Genomic DNA, 20415 nt, shown 5'->3' on the forward strand with positions numbered 1-20415 from the left:
TAAGCAGGCACTTTACCTCTGTGCTATATGCCCCTTCCCCATCTTTTTAAAGTGAGAAATAGAAATCTAATTTATCTCAGGGGTTCTCAATTTTGGCTGTTCGTGAAAATCACCTGGGGCGCTTTCAAAAAAAAAAAAAAAAAAAAAAGACTCCACACCAGTATCAGTAGAGGTTGAGATCCTGTGAATGGGATTCAGGAACCAGTAAGGTATTTGTGAAACAACAAATGACTTTTACATTTTCTCTGTTGTTGTGTGTTAGACTTTCTCCCTCCCTTATGGATTTACTTAAAATAATTAGGAATTTGAAGACAGTGAAGAGAGTTGGACTGGGATCATGGTAGACCTGCTTCCCAGTTATCAATCAACTTGGCATTTAGTCTATGTCCTGAGCAAATTGTCTGGTCTTTCTGTCTCTCCTTCATCCAGCTATTAATTGGGAAAAGAAGAACGAAGGTCCTGTTTTTTAGTCTCATGTGAATGTTACAAAGTGTACTGAATATTTACATTCTGTGAATGTGAGGAAGAACAGTATTTTCCAAGTGTCGGTATTCATTGCTTCTGATTTCCCTATCCTGTTTCTTATGTTGTATGTGCCAGAAAGCATAGTGGGTAGAAATGAACTCTGGAGCCAGACTCTCTGGGTTCAAATCTTAGCTCCTCCAGCTCCCAGCTGTGTGACCTTGAGCAGGTTACTTAACCCTTCTGTGCCTCAGTTTCCTCATCTGTAAAACAGGGTTGATATGAAGGTTGGATATGTTAATATAAGAAAAGTGCTTAGAATAATGCCTGGCACATAGTCCCAGCTATGTAAATAGTAATTAGCTATTATTATTATAATTAAGTCTTTGGATTATTAAGGTTTTGTTCATGCATATAAATCACTAAAGTGGAAAGATATTGCAGTTCCGTGACTTTTCAGGATATATACCTGTTTGGAAAAGAGAGTGGTTTAAATATAGTATAAGCCAGGAAGATGTGTATTTTTTTTTTTTTATCGTCTTTTCCTTTTTTCCAAACAGCTTTCTGGAAGTATGGTTGTCATAGAATAAACTATACGTATTTGAACTGTACAGTTTGATGTATTTTACTTGTATACACCCATGAAACCAAGACCACAGTCAAGATAATGAATATACACTTACTTCCAAAAGTATCTTCTGGCCCTTTTGTAATCCCTCCAGCCTTTTTCTTCCAGGCAACCACTGTTTCTGTTTTCTGTCACTCTAGATAAGTTTGCGTTTCCTAGGATTTTATCTAAAATGGAATCTTGAAATATGTGCTATTTTGGGGACTGGGGTTGCGTCTGGTTTCTTTCACTCATGGTAATTGAGAGTCATCTTTGTTGTTGTGGGTGTCTGCAGTCCATTCCTTTGTAAATACTGAGTAGTATTCCACTGCATGGATAGACTGTCATTTGTTGACACATTCGCCAATTGAAGGGCATTTAGGTTGTTTTTATTTTCACAGTGCTCATTTTCACATTGGGAAAAGAAAAAAGTCTAATTATCTGGTGACCATGCCCTCCATCTACAGAAAAACCAGGAGGTGACAGTGGTATAACATGTTTGTGTCGGGACTTCATCTGTGCCATTGTATAGTTTCTGAATTCATGCTTTCTGAATGAAACATGTAGCTTTTTAAAAATGCAAAATGCATGCATTCAGTTTAGTGGGTTGGATCTCTTTTTATTGAGATGTAATTTATATACAGCATTATATGACTTTCAGAGATACTACATAATCATTTTGATATACAGTTGAACAACTTGGGGTTAGGGGTGTGGACCCTCTGTGCAGTTGAAAATCTGCATATAACTTTACAGTCAGCCCCTGATATCTAAGGTTCTGCATCCTTGAATTCAACAAGGATTGTGTGATACTGTAGTATACACTTATTGAAAAAAAAATCCAAGTGAAGTGGACTCCCACAGTTCAAATCCATGTTGTTCAAGGGTCAACTGTATATGCTACAGTATTATTAACCATAGTCACCATGCTGTACATTATATTCCCAGGACTTATGTAATTTATAAAGTTTGTACTTTATAAATTTGTTTGTACCTTTTGACTCCCTTCCCCCTTTTCACCCCTACCCTCCACCCCCTGCCTCTGACAACCACCTGTATGTTCTCTGCATCGGAGTTTGGTGTTTGTTTGTTTTAGATTTCACATACAATTGAGATCATACAGTATTTGTCTTTCTCTGTGTGACTTACACTTAGCATCACACGCATTCATGTTGTTGCAAGTGGCAGGATTTCCTTCTTTTTTTTAATGACTGTATAATATACCACGTTTTATTTATCCATTCATCTGTCATGGACACAGGTTGTTTCCGTGTCTTGGCCGTTGTAAAAAATGCGATGAACATCGGGGTGCAGGTACCTTTTCGAGTTAGTGTTTTTGTGTTCTTCAGATAAATACCCAGAAGTGAAATTGCAGGATCATGTGGCAGTTCTATTTTTAATTTTTTGAGGAAACTTTATATTGTTTTCCACAGTGGCTGCACCAGTTCACATTCCTGTCTACGGTGTAGGAGGATTCCCTTTTCTCTACATCTTCACCAACAGTATTTGCTGTCTTTTTGTTAGCCATTCTAACAAATGTGAGATGATACCTTATTGTGGTTTTGATTTGCATTTCCCTGATGATTAGTGATTGATCTGTCTCATAGGCAAGAAAACATGAAAAGGCAGAATTTGAACGCATGTCTGTTTTACTAGAACCTGAGATTGTGACTGCTTCGTAGGGCAGTGTTTGTGTCTGTTTCTGACAAAATAAGTATTAAATAAAAATTAAATATTGTTTATTTGTGAAAAATCCCACACACACACAGGGTTGGGTGGAAATTTTCTGTGGGCCCAGCAGGAATGGGAGGCCAGGTCACAGGTCAACTGACCAGGTTAAGAGCATAGAGTGACTAAAAGGTAGGATTGTTCCACGGACTTAATCTTGGTGGAAGATTTCGATATATGAGCTACACTGAAAGAAAATTTTTTTGTCACTTGCATATTATCCTCATTCCATTGTTGATGCTTCCCTGTTTGTTTTTTTGTTTGTTTATTTTGTTTTGTTTTTATTTTGATGTGCACTTTGGTATTCAAAATTACCATATGAATAATAGGAAAAGCTGATCTGTTTTTTACACTGCAGTTGCCTTCTCAAATTTTATCTCAGTTGTTGCCAGCAAGATCTTCGCTCATTTGTCATTTTTCCTTGGTATTTTGTTAAGATTTGTGATTCCTTCCTTGATGCTGTCCTTTGTGTGTATGTGTGTGTGATAAAATCAGACTGGGGAAGTTGGGGCAGCAGAGAATGAAATTTCTCATTCTTGAATTACAGTTGTTCAGTTTCTGCTCCCATTGCTAGTGAAAGTTTTTTGAGAAGATAGAAGGAAGTATAATAAATTTCTTGATAATGTTTGAAATCTGGAGGTTAGAAGCCTAAAGTTAATTTCTGGTCTTTTTAATCTGGAGTGGTTGCTTTGGCTTGTGACACAGGCCAGCAATGCTAAAAGGAAGACAAATGTGAATTTCAGAGTGTCTTGGATTTTCCCACAGAATAGTCTAGAAGGTCACTGACTTTATTAGAGTTTATCTCTGCTTTGTATTTAAATGACAGGACAATCATGTGATATCATTTAATCTCCTCCCATCCCCTCCCAAAATTAATTTTCTTAAGGATTTGAGGATCTTTCCCTCTCCACTAAAGACACACATGCACGCATATTTTTGGTGGGGACATATGCTGTCAAAGTCTCGTCTTTGTGAAAGGATGCCTGTTTTCAGGTCAGAGAAAGTGGGCTCAAGAATGCAGAAGAGAGGATGAAACGTTATTTGTAAGACTGAGAATATACTTTAACTTCTCAGCAAGCATATGTGAATTATATGCTTTCAGATATTTGGAAAATTTATCGTTTTAGAGATCGTCCTGAAATTCTTAAAAACAGGCAATAAAATAAAAATTCCACTGACTTTAGACTTGAATTGTCAGCTCCGATAGCTAAAGGTTTTTTAACGTTCAGGCTTTAAACCCCAGGCACTGAGCCTGCTGTTCCCTCCTGAAAGTAACTAGGAAAGTAATTTTTTAAGATGCATGTTAGCTGTTTAAATGTGTGTGTGTGTGCACGTTTATCTTTTAATGATCTAAACAAGTCTAGAAAAACCTAAAGATGTTCCCAGATTTAAAGCTTAATTACTACAGAGGCTCATAATAATCTTTTCCATTCATATAAATGTTAGAATGTCAGTATTTTAAAGATGAAAAAATGCAATGAAAAACTCACATTTATGACCTAAACTTTAACCCTACATCTGTTACCCATTATATTCAGTACAAAATGCTTCGATCTTTCTGTTTATGTTTATATGCATATCAACTTTCTCAACTTTGTCTTCCTGATGCATATAACTTAAGTGTCACTTATGTATTGAAATAGTGCTTTGACCTCCTTTTTAGAAGGCTTAATGTGGAATTTGAGATTTGGAGACACTAATGATGCAGTAGATAAATAGGTATAAATCTAAAATAATAGCAAATTAACATGGTCTACAGCCACTGATCGGAGTAACATTAACAGACTCAAGTTAATGCCTTGAGTTTTTTTTTGATGCCTACCAGTGCCGCATGCCAGGTGTCAGACAGGCCAAGCATGGAAGGAAGCCTGTGGTCAGGCAGAGGACAGACGGAGGACCAGAGTTACGTGTGATTCGGGGAACCAAGTGTGAGAGCAGAGTGGTGTCAGGTGCTGGTGTGGCCCAGAGAAGGGAGATTCCAAGAGGGCTCTGGGGAAATAGGTGGCATCTGAATTGGGTTTCAGAGAATAACTCGCCTTAGGAGAGAGGATGTTCTGTAATGCCGCACATTTTTGGGGAGCTGGAGCTGCATGTCCCAGGACATGTGCTGGACTTGGCCATGTGGAGGCCTTGAAGCTGGAGGTTGCCTGAGCTGTGAGGTGGAGGTGTGGGCAGGTGCTGGCAGAGGGCCTGTGCTGCTCCAGGAGACGTTAGGGAAGAGTTTTGAATAGGGATGCCTGCTGGATGCCTCTAGTGATGGTTTGGGGGATGGAGAGGTGCACAGATGGAAACAGGAGGCACTTTGAGAGGCTCTGGTTGTCGGGGACCTTCAGGGTAACCAGCTCTTTGGGGTCTGAGACCTCCTGGCATCACCAGGTAACGGGTTTTTCCTTCTCGTGGGAGGCAGATGAGACCATCTGTGACTTGACAGGCACTGAGAGAAGAGACCAGAGTGTGTGCTGTCCCCAGATTCTCTGCAAATGGTCTTTCTGTTTTTAGACTTCATGCTTCTCAGGTTTTATAAAAAGATAGAGAGGGACGTACCCCTCACCTACCCAGAGGAGGTAAGAGACTCGTGATTGGATGTTGTACTGTGGTTGTCAAAGCATAAATAGTAGAAGAGATGGGGACACTCCTACCTACACCCCCACCACCTGGCCAGACCTGTGGAGACTTGGCTGGGAGACGGGGGCGTCTTGTTCTGGGTAACTCTTCTGCGCATTTCTCTGTTGGGTTGTTTCATTTTTATTTATTTATTTATTTTTTATTGAAGCATAGTCAGTTACAATGTGTCAATTTCTGGTGCACAGCACAATGTCCCATTCATGCATATACATACATATATTTGTTTTCATATTGTTTTTTGTTAAAGGTTATTACAAGATATTGAATGTACTTCCCTGTGCTATAGAGAAGAAATTTGTTTTTAATATATTTTTATATGTAGTGGCTAACATTTGCAAATCTCAAACTCTCCAATTTCTCTTTTCCCACCCCCATCCCCCCAGTAACCATAAGACTGTTTACTATGTCTGCGAGTCTGCTTCTGTTTTGTAGATCAATTCATTAGTGTCCTTTTTTTTCCCCTTGGCTTGTTTTATTAACGTAGATACTAAACCTTTCCTTGTTACATGTCTTGCAAACACCTTCCCCCAGTTTATGATTCCACCATCCCCTCCCCTCACTATTTCTTTATGGTGTATTTTGATGAACTAAAGTTTTAACTTTTTAAACTTTTTTATTTTTAATTAATTATAGATATGTGGGACGTTGGTAAAAATGTACAGAGAGTCCCATGTGTGTACCCGTTTTCTAGCTTCTTCCAATGGTAACATCTTGTGAACTATGGTGCAAATATTAAAACCAGAAAATTGCCGTTGGTACAATCCACAGAGCTTATTAGATGTAACTGGTTTTACATGCATTCATTTAGTTCTGTACAGTTTTATCACGTGTTTCTATTCATGTAACCAACACCACGATTAAGGTACAGAACTCTGATTAAGATACAGAACTCCGTTTCCACAGGCTCCCTCCTCCTCCCTCTCCATAGCCATGTGCCCTCCCCATCCCTAACCCCAGGCAACTGCTTGTGTATTCTTTGCTTCTGCAGTCTTGTTGTTTCAAGAGTGATTGTTATTTAAGTGGAATTGTACATAATATGACCTTTTCAGATTGTCCCTCCTGCACCCACCAAGCGTAATTCCCTTGAGGTCCATCCAAGTTGTCATGTATACCGGTGGTTCACTTTATCACTGCTGGTTAATGTCCGTGGTATAGATATACCACAGTCTGCTTAACCATACCTCACCCACTGAAGGACATCTGGGTTGTTTCCAGTTTTGGGCCACTATGAATAAAGTGGCTATGAACATTTGTGTACAGATTTTGTTGTGAGCCTAGGTTTTCATTTTCTGGAATAAGTTAGCAGGAATGCAGTTTTTGGATCATGTGGTAACTGCATGTTTAGCTTTCTAAGAAACTGCCAGTCTCTTCCAGAGTGGCTCTACCATCTTTATAGTCCTACCAGCAATGTGTGTGAGGTCCATTTCCTCTGCATCCTCACCAGCATTTGATGTCACTATTTTTTGCTTGCCATTCTGGTAGTTATGTAGTGATATCTCACTGAGGTTTTATTTTGCATGTCCCTGATGTCTGTTGATGTTGAATATCTTGTTTTAATTTTTATTTTTTAAGCTTTTTTGGAGGGGTGGGGGAGGTAATTATGTTATTTATTTATTTTTAATGGAAGTACTGGGGATTGCACCTAGGACCTTGTGCATGCTAAGCATGTGCTCTACCGCTGAGCTATGCCCTCTCCTCTGGAATATCTTTTCTTTTTATTGAAATATAGCTGGTGTACAATATTATGTTGGTTTCAGGTATACTATGTAGTGATTTGATATTTGCATACAGTATGTAATAATTTGAATATCTTGTCATGTGCTTGTTTGCCATCTGTTTGTCCTCTGTGGTGAAATACCTGTTCATGTCCTTTGCTCACTTTTTTTTTTCAATTGCAGTATAGTCAGTTTACAATGCTGTGTCAATTTCTGATGTACAGCACAATTCTTCAGTCATACATGAATATATGTATATTCATTTTCATATTCTTTTTCACCGTAAGCTACTACAAGATACTGAATATAGTTCCCTGTGCTATACAGAAGAAACCGGTTTATCAATTTTATATATACCAGTCAGTATCTGCAAATCTCAAACTCCCAGTTTATCCCTTCTGGCTCTCCCCGCCACCGGCAACCACAAGTCTGTATTCTGTCTGAACCTGTTTATGTTTTATATATAAGTTACTTTGTCTTTTTTTTTTAAGATCCCACATATGAATGATATCATATGGTATTTTTCTTTCTCTTTCTGGCTTACTTCACTTAGAATGACATTCTCCGGGGTCATCCATGTTGCTGCAAATGGCATTATTTTATCAGTTTTTTAGGGCTGAGTAGTACTCCATTGTATAAATATACCACAACTTCTTTATCCAGTCATCCTTTGATGGACATTTAGGCTGTTTCCATGTTTTGGCTATTGTAAATAGTGCTGCTATAAACATTGGGGTGCAGGTGTCTTTTTGAATTAGGGTTTTCTCTGGATGTATGCCCAGGCTTTGCTCACTTTTTGACTTTGTTTTTGTTTGTATTTTTGACTTTGGATTGTTTGTATTTCATACTGTTGAGTTCTGAGAGTTCTTTATATGTTCTAGTTTATAAGTCATTTACTGTATATGTGGATTGCAAATATTCCAGTCTGTAGAGAAATTTTAATATTAATATGGCCAAATCTAGCATTCTTTTTCTTTATGGATTGTACTTTTTGTGTCTAGTTTAAAAATGCATTTCTTTCTCTGAGTTCATGAAGGTATTTTCTGAAAGGTTCTAACTTTTGACCTTCAAGTTTTTAGCTCATTTGTAATTGATTTTTATGTGTTGTGGGAAGCAGTGGTCCAGTTATATATTTTTCCAAGAGGATAAACAGTTGTTGGACCACAATTTATTGAATGAATAACCTCTTTATTTCCCACTGATCTGCACTCTTTTTCCCATCATCCGTTTCCATGAACTCGTGGGCTGGCTTCTGGTCTGTGTAGTCTGTCCCTTCGGCCTGTGTGTTAACCCTTTTTCCAACACATTATCTGATTTACTGTAGCATTGTGGTAGTTCTGCTATATCTGGTAAGACAAGCTCTCTCCTTTGTTTTTCTTTTCTTTCTTTTTTTTTCCCCCCTCTCTAGTATCTTAGTCCTTTTTATCCTTGCTCAGATTCCCTGTTCCAGATTGGGGCTGGGTTTGCTTTAAATTCGGAAGTCTATGTGACGAGGTCTTGTCTTGCACGTATCTTACTAAATTCATTCTTAGATATGTTATATTTGTGGGATGCCGGTTTAAGTGATATTTTAATCTACATTTTCTACCTTTTTCAGAGAAATTGCTTTTATGGTTCATCAGTAAGCACACTGGCTACATTTTTTTGTGCATGCTTTTTTTCAGATTGAGAAATTCTTTCCATTCTTAGATTTCTAGTGTTTTATTTATTTTTTTTCTACCTCCATTAAAATGATCATGTGCTTCTATTCTACTTGAGTTTTTAAGTATGGTTACTTTTCTAGTGTTAAACCAACCTTGCACTCCTCAGGTAACTCTCACTCGGTTCTGGTGTATTTTTTATATGTTGCTAGATTCAGATTGCTTCTATTTGGGTAGAATTCTTGCTTTTATGTTCATGTATAGAACTGGCTGTGGTTTTTCCTTTCTTAATCTGCCCTTGTCTGGGTTTGCTTTCAGGGCTTCATAAAAGGGGTTGTGAGGGGGAGGGAGTTCCCTCTTGTTCTCTTCTTTGGAATAATTTGCCCACTGGCATTATTCCTGGAACTGCTATTGGATTTTGGATCACAAAGATTTAGAAATGGAATAGACCTTAGAGATGGGCCTGTCTCACAGGATTGTTCTACTGAGGCAGAAAGAGTTAAACACTGAGGCTCAGGTCCAGAAGGCATAGTCTGATGCACAGTGACTCACAACTTCATCATTGTAGACACCCTAATCCCCAAGTAAAGGTAACAGCCATTTTATTATGTAAGAGAGGGCTCAGAGCCTTCACACCAAATTTCATGCAAATCCACAGAGTGGCTTGGAAAACACACCATCTGACAAACTTGGTCTTTTAGGTTTTTAGGCTTATCCCATTAAGTTGAAGAACTGGGGACAAAGAATATCACCTGCTATTTCAGTAAACAAAGGTTATCTCTTTGAAACAGTTTCTCAGAGCTATCTGAGAGGCTGTTTCGGGGTTATAGTTCTCAGTAATGCTCCAAACAAAACATAATTCTCAGCTTTTAGGTTGTGGGGTTTTTTTTCCCCCATGGTCAACAGAACTGAGAGAAGAAAGGGGGCCTTGGGAGACAGGCCCTCTGACAGCTCACAGAAATCCTGGGGAGCAGGCAAAACCTCCCTGGCCCTGCTGTGGGCAGCTCCGCTGTGTGGGAACCAGCAGCTCAGTGGGGCATTAATATGTACATTGCTCACTGTGATGACAGGTGATACTTTTCATCTGGAGTATCAAAGAAATTTTCAATACATGGTAATTTAATGAAAGTCAGTAAAGATTCAATATATTTTTTGGAAAATTTCCCTTAAAAAAACAAAAGTAAAACAGTCTCGGTTCTTATTATCTGGGATTTTTCTTCATCCAACAGACTTTCCTGAGCACCCTGTCGTGTTAAGCGGGGCTCTGACGGCTCTTCGAGTGTGAGAAGCTGCTTCTTCCAGGATGGGTAAGTTTGTGCTTGCACCATATTTGGAAATTAGCAGATTGGTTCGGTTCATTTCAGATTTCAGTTTACCCTGTAGTTCATGTCTAGCACCCATGCCCAATGCTGTAATGAAGCAAAGGAAATATGCCTTCTTTATCTAAAATGACCGCAGCCAGTATGCAGGCTCGAGGTCGGTGCAACTGCTGTCCAGATGTGTGATGGGCTTTATCTTGGTAGACTGTATTTTTCATTTGTGAATAAGTGTGCCATGTCACATGGCATAATGGTGAATTAAATTCATTCATACCACATTTACCTTAGGTGTAGAGTCTCTCCTTCCCTCCCTCCCTCCCCTCTCTGTCTCTGTCTTTTCCTCTCTCTCTCTTTCTCTTTCTTTGATTAGCAGGAGAGAACCACTAACGTAGCTTTGAAGTCACCCTCTGTGTTGGGAACTTGTGTTGGTGGGGCCGGGGTGTGGGGAAGGTTAAGGGAGGGAGAGCACCCCTACCTTGACAGCCCAGTTAGCATTCAACCTTGGGACTTCTGCAGGGGACAGGTGGTGCCCTCAGTGAGCTGACAGGACTCTCTCTCACCCTTGGCCTTCAGCTATGAGACCCTGGCCTGGTCGCCCAAGTTCTCGTTAGGGGAGCAGAAGTCAGGCCTGGGAATAGATGGTCTGTGGGGCTGGTCTCTTTTAGTCCTAAAATTGTTACTTTTTGAGATGGAAAACACTGTGGAAACAAATGAAAAAATTACGTTGAGAGGCAGAATGCCACTTGGTATTAAAAATGGGTTGAGAATATGCAAAATACATTATTTAATTTCTTTTTTCATGCAGCCTGTTTTACACTAGTGACCATATTACTTCATATAAAAATATGAGCTTTTCAGTTCTGATTCTTACAGATCATATTTTTGAGATTGGGATTTGATGATTCTTTCTGAAGAATCTAGTCCTTAAAAAGTAAATGTCACTGCTCTTGCTTTATTAATAAAAGAAAAAAAAGATCATTTTAAAGAAGAGTTGACTGGAACCTTATTGTGAGTAGAAAATATAACCTTCACTATAAATATGACTCACAATCTGTCTAATGGCAGATACGGTCTTCCGTGTGGTCCTCCTGTCCTTTGGGAAAGGGAGGACATATGGGAAAACCAGTGTATAATGAAAAATAATTAGATCACACAGGGTTCAGCTTTGGTTAGGTACTTGCGGGCAAAACTCTCTCCCCCTTTTCTCTGTCTAGCTGAAACCATTTGTGTCCCCTCTAAGTACCCCAGAGAGGGACTCCCTAAATTCTTAGTAGAAGTTATTCAAGCCTAATTTCATTTATTTAAGGAGACTGTGTTTATCAGGCTCAAATAATATAATTTTAAAGCTCTGTCTAAAGTTTTCAGAACAACCTTTGTAAATGTTGTTTTCAAACACATGTTCCTGACTTTCTAGAAACTTATTTTTTCCATTTATACCTCTGGCTAAATGGGCTTACTAAGTTGAACATCATTAAAATTTTTTCTAAATCATATGCATTACATTATTCAGAGAATAGGAATGAATAATTAAAATGACTTAGGGTTTGGGTAAGGATATTTTTGTCTATTAAAAACATTCGAATCCAAGGGTATCAGATTTTTTAAAAATCATTAAATTCATCAGATTCTTAGAAAGTCACCATTGACTAAGTAATGATAACTGTTAACACTCCTCCAGGGCCTAGAGTTTATGAGTGATTATATTGAGGATTTTCATATTCTTAGTCCTTTCAATAATTTCGAGTTAGGTATCGCTATCCCAATTTTATAAATAAGGGGTGTGGGATTCAGAAATAACTGCTTTACTGATAATAAAACCAAAACCCCTTAAACTGAACAGTACATTATGGTAGCCATTAACTTGGCATGTAAGCCAGTCCAAATTGAGGTGCCGGAAATGTAAAAGACATACCTGGTTGGAAAGCTTAGTTAAAATACCAAGAATGTAAGTATTTCTGTATTGATTACATGCCGAAATGATAATATGATGGATTTCTTGGGTTAAATAAAACATATTATTAAAATTAATTTCGCCTGTTTTTGTGTACCTCTATATTAAACGCAGCTACTAGAATATTTAAAATTACATCTGTGGCTTGCATTATATTTCTGCTGGACAGTGCTGCTTTAAAAGTATCTGTGCACATGACTGAAACAGGCAGATAGTTCCACGCACAAGGCTCACGAGTTAGGGCATCCTTCCCACCCATTCCTTCCTCCATAGCAGCTCCCTTCAACTTGCTTTTCACGTTGGAGCAGAGATTTGCACTTAAAATCTGGGTCCTTATCCTTAGATTTCTTTCCATATTTCTGCTTTATTATTTCTGTTGTGGTGGTGATGGTGATGTTGATTATTATTGAGACTACTATTGAGATTATTATTGCTTCTGAGACGTTCCATTAACACTGAAGGGAGCTCCCTTTTAACCCCAGAGTCCCTACCACATACATGCATACACATTTCCCATCCTCCTGATGTTGTCATAAACATAATATTATTTATGACAAGATTTAATGTTTATTATCAAGACTGTAAATGCTGGTCATAACTGAGCTGTGTATAAAGTACTCTCTTTATTTTCTGCATAATTTTTGTTTATCCTGGAATCAGTAATTGCCTTGTTATTATTCAGTTGCTTAGCTTTCCGTGCTCCTGCCCTAATTCAATCTCATGTTCTCCACTGGTTGTCTGAAATTCATCTGCACGCACCCAGACACGTCCCGAAAATGCCTCCCTGGACCCTCACAACCTCTCTGTGTGTCCTGATGTTTCTCTGCTTGTCCAGCCCATGAGTCTCATGCCGGGGTCTGCTTTCACCAGATCCTGGGATTTCCTCTGCCTTTTGCCTGTCTCAGCCTTCCTGTTTCCTGAATCTTCCGTTTTTTTTTTTTTTTCTTTTTTGGGCAGTTTCCTCATTTTGGTGAAGCACATCTTTCATAGCTTCCTAAGAAAGGATGCATGGGACATACATTTTTTCAGACCTTGCATGTCTGAAAATGTTTTATTCCCCCTTGTGTTTAAATGCAACTGGAGCTTGAAAACAATGTTCTTCAGATTTTTGAGGATACTTTACTGTTGCCTTTTAGCTTCCAGAGTTGTTTTGGGCAGTTTGGAGCCAAATATTCTCTTTACCACCTTCCCTACCCCCAGCTCACCATCCCACACACATACTTTTTTAAGATTCTTTTTGTCATCAAGGCTTGAAATTTTACTGCAATTCATGCCCTCCTATGGGTCTGCTTCTATCCTGATTTTTACATGTCAGTTCTCCTGACCAGGTCCTTTAATTTTTCATTTATTCTCTCTTATTTTTCATCTTCTTTATTTTTGCTGAAGGTTCTGGATGACTTAATCAATTTGATACTCCAGACCTTCTGTGAAGTTTTTATTTCAGCTATCATAGTTTTAATTTGTTGTTTTCCAAAAGTTCCTTTTTTAAAAAAAAAAAAAAGTTATTTATTGCTTTATGGGTGCAGTATCTCCTGCCATGCTGATGTTAGTGATAGTTTCTTAAAAAAGGTTTCTTTCTCCTTGCAAAGTTAGGTTTCAGCCAAGTAGTTTTTTTTTCTGTTTGTTTTGTTTTCTTTCATGATAATCTTTCCTTATATGGGAGTTGATTCCTGGTTGTTTATGTGTCTATGAGAACGGGACACTGAAAAGATGGAAGTTAGTGCTGCACGCAGATGTGGGGCTTGTGGGTGTGGGCTTCACTTTAGGGCCATCTGTTTCGGCTGTTTATTTGGGGAGCCCGTGATGTCAGTTCTTTCAGACCCATCTGGTTCCCTGAATGGGGAGGTTTCAGTCTCCTATTTGGAGAGACTAGGCAGGGTAGAAGGGTATTAGTCAAGCTTCTCCAGAGAACAGAAAAAACCTGGGAAAAAGCAGTGATATGATTCAGTCCAAGTCCGAGTGCCCAAGAACCAGGAGTCCCAGTGTCCAGGGGCAGGAGAAGATGGTTGTCCTAATTAGAGAGATTTTGAATTCACCCTTTCTCCACCTTTTTGTTCTGTTTGGGCCCACAGTGCATTGAATGATGCTCACCCACGTTGGGGAGGGCCGTCTGCTAATCTCTTCCAGAAGCACCCTCACAGACACACCTGAAATAATGTTTTACTAGTTATAAGGCATCCCTCAGCCTAGACAAGGTGGCACATAAAATCAACCATCACAAGGGACATGTGGGCTGCCCCTTAATTTCTCTTTTTTTCTGTAGGATTCACTAAACTTTATACTAGGCCTGTTGTTTTCCAGACCACAGATTGTCCGTCTTACCCTCTCTAGAAAGTAATTCTTCAGGCTTCTGCCAGGGTGGGAGAGGGCATTTGCTTGGCTGAACACAGTAAAGAGGAGTATGAGAACTTTATTCCTTTTTGTTACCAAATAATATTCCATTGTACGTACATACTGCATTTGGTTTATCCATTCATCATTTGGTTTATCCATTCACCATTTGATGGACATTTGGACTGTTTCCTTTTTTTTTTTTTTTTTGGTTACTATGAATAAGGCTGCTGTGAACATTTCTGTGTAAGTTTTATGTGGACATATGTTTTTAATTTTTCTTGGGTACATACCTAGGAGTGGAAATGCTGGATTATATGGCAGTTCTATGTTTTACGTTTTGAAGAACTGCCAGATTGTTTTCCAAAGTGGCTGCAACATTTTGTACATTCTCACCAGTCATGCATGGGAATTCTGATTTATCAACATCTTTGCAACACTTATTGTTTGTCTTTTTTATTTTAGCCATCCTGGTGGGGATGTTGTTGTGGTTCTGATTTGTATTTCCTTGATGACTAGCATTTTGAGCATCTCCTTATGTGCTTATTGGCCATTTGTATTTCTTCTTTGGAGAAATGTCTATTCAAGTCCTTTGTCCATTTTTAAATTGGGTTATTAATCTATTATTGAGTTTTAAGTGTTCTTTATATATTCTGGACAAGAGTCCCTTGTTTGCCGTGTGAGTTGCAGATACTCTCTCTGTGGGTTGTCTTTTCAGCTTTCTTGATAGTGTCCTTTGAAACACTGAAGTTGTAAATTTTGATAAAATCTGGTTTACCAGTTTTTTTCTTTTCTCACTTGTGCTTTTGGTAGCGTATCTAAGAAATTATTGCCTTATGTGAGGTCACAAAAGTTTACATCTATGTTTTCCTCTAATAAGAGTTTATAGTTTTAGCCCTTGCAAATATTTAGGTCTTTGATCCATTTCAAGTTAATTTTTGTATATAGTGTGCTGTAGGGGTCCAACTTTGTTCTTTTGCATGTGGATATCCCATTGACTTAGCACCATTTTTTGAAAGGATTTTTTCTCTATTAAATTGTCATGGTACATTTGTTTAAAATAATTTGAGCATAAATGTAAGGGTGGGTTTCTGGACTGCTGTCAGTTTTATTCCATTGATCTATGGATCTGTCTTTATGCCAGTACCACATGATCTTGATTACTCTAGTTTTGTAGTAAGTTTTCAAATGGGGAAGTATGAATTCTTCAACTTTGTTCTTCTTTTTCAAGATTATTTTGGCTACTACAGATGTCTTATATTTTCATATGAATTTTAGGATAAGGTTGTCAATTTCTGTAAAGAAGTCAGGTGGGATTTTGATGGAGATTGTGTTGTAGATCAATTTGGGGAGTATGGCTGTCTTAAAAAATATTAAGTGTTCCAATCCATGAACATGGGATATATGCCCATTTACCTAAGTTTTTATTTTATTTTTTCAATGTTTTATGGGTTTTGGTGTACAAATCTTATTTGTTGTTGTTAAAATTTCTCATAAGTATTCTTCTGATGCTATTGTAAATGGAATTGTTTTTTTTAATTTTATTTCAGGATTACTCATTGCCAGTATATAGAAGCATAGTTGATTTTTAAATGTTTATATCTTATATCCTTGCTTTGTAATTCTATTAATTTTTTTTAATTCTTCAGGATTTTCTACATGTAAGAACACTGTCATTTGTTTTATCTCTTCTTTCCCAATCTGGACGCCTTTTATTTCTATTTCTTGCCTAATTGCCCTGGCTAGAACCTCTGATACAATGTTGAGGGGAAGTGGCAAGAGCAGACATCACTATCTTTTCCTCTTTGAGGAGAAAGCTTTCAGTCTTTCATCACTTAGTATGATTTTAGCTGTGGGTTTTTCATAGGTGCTCTTTATCAGGTTGAGTACGCTTCCTTTTATTCCCAGTGTACTGGGGTTTTTTTAATCAAAACAAAATGTGTTGGGTTTTGTTAATCTTTCCTAAACTTGAGATGATCATGTGTTTTTTACATTAAGGGTGTAAAAGCCATGCTTACCTGTATGCTGTATGCATGTAATGAGATTGTATATTAAGTGTAGTGCATTGAAATAAATGAAAAGTACATACTTCTACTATACAAGTGTGCTGGTGCAGGAAAAAATATATATATTTTCAGAAATGTAGCATTTTTTACTTTCAAGTGTTATTAAAAAAAGAAAAAGAACAAAGAAACCTTTTATTTCATTAAATGATTTTTTTCTGGTGGTTGTCAAGAAACAAAATATTAAAACAGCCTTTTGTCTTTTTTTTTTTTTTTAAGTATTGGAATAAGTCTAAAGAAAAGAAAGTACCTTATGTTCCTTCATGGTTATTTAGTCAAGTATCTTGTAAGGTCAGCTCCTCCCTAAGAATACAGGTTAATTCATGTTCCTCAATCACCCAGTATGTGAAAGAAGATTTGAAGGGAGACAAATATTTGAGTTAATGGTTTGAATTGTATGATTTTTGCCACGTTACCTTGATATAAATTTGCCAAATCTGATACTGTGAAAAAATTTGATAACTTTTCTAATACTTTACAAGTAAGTTTTAAAACATCCTTCTTTTAAAAGCATAAGTGAGTGCTTTCAGTTATTGCATGTTTAATATTAGCCCAAAGGATTCTGAAATAAAAATTATGTGTAATTTGAATATCAGTCCATAGGCAAAATTAGAGCTTTATTTTATTCAGGGCGGTGGGCGGAGTGTTGGGTTTTTCTCTGACTAATTGGAGGTAAGTGTATACTTAGCCATCTTTTTCACAAAAATGAATCTTTGTGATTTTTGTTCTGGAAAACAATGTTTTGAAATAACCCAAATTTAATCAGAATTGTTTCTGCCCTACCAGGCCACTTGGGTAGTCCATCTCTGCTGGCTTTAGTAACCTAAGCCACCCCGCCCACCACCCCCATACACACTCTCCTTTCTTTTTTTAACTTTAAAAGAATGTGAAAAACTAGCATCATTGTGCGTATAAATATTCAACTACATGTGACTTTAAACTTCCAATTTCTTATGAAGTTCAGTTAGTTTTGTAGTTGAAGTGACTTGTGCGCAAAGCCTACATCTAAACTCTTACATAATCATTAACTGCTTGGTACCAGATGTGGCAGATACCAGGTGACAGTGGGTCCCCAGCTTATCAACTCCTTCCCTCTTGTAAACCTTCACAGCTTCACAGTCAAAGGTCAGCAGTAAGCTCAGTAAGCAGCTTCATGGTGACCTCCACCTTCATGGTGACCTCCTCCTCTATCTTGCCTCACTTGGAAACCATTCTCAGTTTACTTACTATGCAATAGACGTTCATTATTTTGTATTCAGCTAGCTTTGGTGTAATGTGCCACTGCTTTGTCTTTCTATTACACATATAGTTGTTTTGATTTATTTACAATATATGCTGTGCCATTTTGATTTTTATTTTGTTTGGTTGGTTGAATAAATTTGCAACACTCAAAGCACTTGAGGTGATAGTTTAAAAACGATACCAGTATTTGATCCAATTTCATCTCAACTATGTTACACCTGGACATTTTAGATGTTTATCAAAGGCCTTTTATGGGGAGAAAAGTAAATGTATGAAATAAATGTGTGACATTTATAAGTAATGTTGGCTCTGAACAAACTTTTGAAAACTTAGTTGACAAAATTTTGGATAAACTAAAAAAAAACATGACTTTTGGAATCTCTGAATGCCTTGGTTCTCAGTATTATCATTCTTTATTGAATTTATTTCTTATTAAAATATGTAGTTTTTATGACTTTTTTTTCTGACAGTCTTATATAACTTTTTAGTGCAGGTAGATGGGAGTATCGCTTGTATATTACTGTACAGCTGACATGTGTTTTTGTCTGTTCTTTATTATCTTAGTAGTTTCATGCTATATGAGTGTGCCGTAACCAACCTATTGCCTATGAGAAACGTGTAAGATGATGTATTTACATTGTTACAAGTTTATAGTGTATTTTTCTATATTGTTTTATATGTATGTTATATAACATTCAAAAAGAATTTTTTTCTTGATTGAGAAAAGGATACAAAATCCACAATTTTTTTGATTCTTTTTTTTTTTAATTTTTATTGAGGTATAGTCAGTTTATAATGTTGAAAATCCACAATTTTGATAATTGAAAATTGCCAATTGTTTTGCAGTACTTTATTATATTGGGTGTCTTGTCTTTCTTGGGCTTTTAGCTAATGGAGGAATACATTAAACACTTTTGGGTTTTAGTTGGGATTTTACATAGCTTGCATTTTAATTCTTTGATTCTTTGCTATTTCTGTTAACCCATAGCATTATTTTAATAAATGTTATAATACCAACCTACTAACTCTGGACTATATTTATTAACCTTTACAAGTTTAATTAAATAAACAAAGACAAAAGAAAAATATGTGTTGGGTTTTGTTAATCTTTTCCAAATTTGAGATGATCATGTGTTTTGTTTTTTCCTTTTATTCTATTAAAATAGTGTATTATATTGATTAATTTTCTGTTGTAAAACCAACCTTATATTCCTATGATAAATCTAATGTGGTCATGGTGTATAATCCTTTTTATATGTTGCTAGGTTTGGTTTGTAATATTTTGTTGAATACTGGTGTGTAGATTTCCTTTCTTGTGGTATCTCTGGTATTGGTATCAGAGTAATACTGGCCTCTTAGAGTAATACGAGAAGTTTTTTCATGCTTCTATTTCTTTAAAATAGTTTGTGAAGGATTGGTATTAATCCTTCTTTAAACATTTGGTAGGATACATCTGGGTCTGTGCTTTTCTTTGGGCAGTTTTTAAATTGCTGATTCAATGTAATATTTTTATTAAGACCAGGTATAAGTGAACATTCATCTTGTAAAAATAACTATTGATATTTGATTATTCAGCCAAACTTTCTCCTATATTATATCCAACTAGAAAGAGACTTTGATACACCTATTTGTAACTTTCTTTTTTCTTCTATTAAAGGTCTGTAATTACTCTGGAACCAGTAAGCCATGGCATCAAAGAAATTTGCTGTTAAAGTAAGTAATGCTTAATAGCCTTTTTAAAAATGGTTAATCATTTTTCTGCTATAACTGAGTTCTATGCTAATTGAAAATTGAAGCCCTGAACTTTCCTTCTACTCTTTAAATTTGGGGCACTACTGAAAACTTGAAGTTGGTGATTGAAAATTTGCATGTTAAGAATGAGATGGGGAAGAAATGAGTAGTTCATTTGGTCATGGGAGTTTCTTGCTTAAATTCTTTGGTAAGATACCTTTTTGGCATAACTTGATCCTTAATATAAAAAATGACCACATTGCTGGTCCATGAATGATAATGCAGGTGAAAGTAAAGAGGCAGGCAGCAAATGCTGCACCGGGCTGCGTTCTCGCCTGGCTGCCCTCTTCTGTCTTCCTCTTACAAGCATCTCTTCTTTATCCCTTGATGGCTGGATCCGAGACCATGTCAGGTGGAAAAGGATGGGAGGGTCACCTGTGAGGGGTGGTGGGGAAAGAGAGGAAGAATTGACAAATAGCGAGTACAGTAGATCCCCCAGGTTCTGCATCTGAGGATCCTACATCCAACCAACTGCAGATCCAGTCTTCTGAGAGGAATGAGTGTACAAAGGATGCTTTCACATATGCTTGTTATTTAGGACATTTCTCTATGCTAGTGTTTCAGTAAGCAGAAATTCAAAACACCAAAACAAATTATAATAGTTAACCAGATCAGATACTATTTGATATCGTAGTTGTGTCTTATCTTTACCAAGTCAATGCTTGCTTAGACTTACAACATATTTATACATTTCATTGCTTGCAATTATTTCTAGTATCTGTATATTCTGTATGTAGTATTTATTTCTGTGAAAGATTGTAAGCGGTAACCTTTCACTATTTGTCTGTCTCAAAATGTGTTTTGGTTTTACTTTAGAGAGCAAAGTTTGTTTTGGAATTTTGGGTTGAACATTATTTCCACTCAGCACTCTAAAGATATGTTTACATTGTCTTCTGAAATCTGTTATTGAAACTGAGAAAGGTTTTAATTATCAGTTGACG

The 20415-nt window shown here is 37.1% G+C and overlaps 1 protein-coding gene across 4 annotated transcripts in view; it reads left to right on the forward strand.

Moving 5' to 3' along the window:
• Positions 1–20415, forward strand: part of LOC105101202 (protein SLX4IP) — a 169784-nt gene that overhangs the window by 1605 nt on the left and 147764 nt on the right. For all 4 annotated transcript variants that reach the window (XM_010994314.3, XM_064475880.1, XM_064475882.1 and 1 more), the window contains exons 2-3: positions 10007–10084; positions 19341–19396. In XM_010994314.3, the coding sequence (XP_010992616.1) occupies positions 19370–19396 (27 nt within the window). In that variant the 5' untranslated portion in view covers positions 10007–10084; positions 19341–19369. The remainder of the gene's footprint in view (positions 1–10006; positions 10085–19340; positions 19397–20415) is intronic.

Source organism: Camelus dromedarius, chromosome 18 (assembly GCF_036321535.1).
Source record: "Camelus dromedarius isolate mCamDro1 chromosome 18, mCamDro1.pat, whole genome shotgun sequence".
Classification (NCBI taxonomy): domain Eukaryota; kingdom Metazoa; phylum Chordata; class Mammalia; order Artiodactyla; family Camelidae; genus Camelus; species Camelus dromedarius.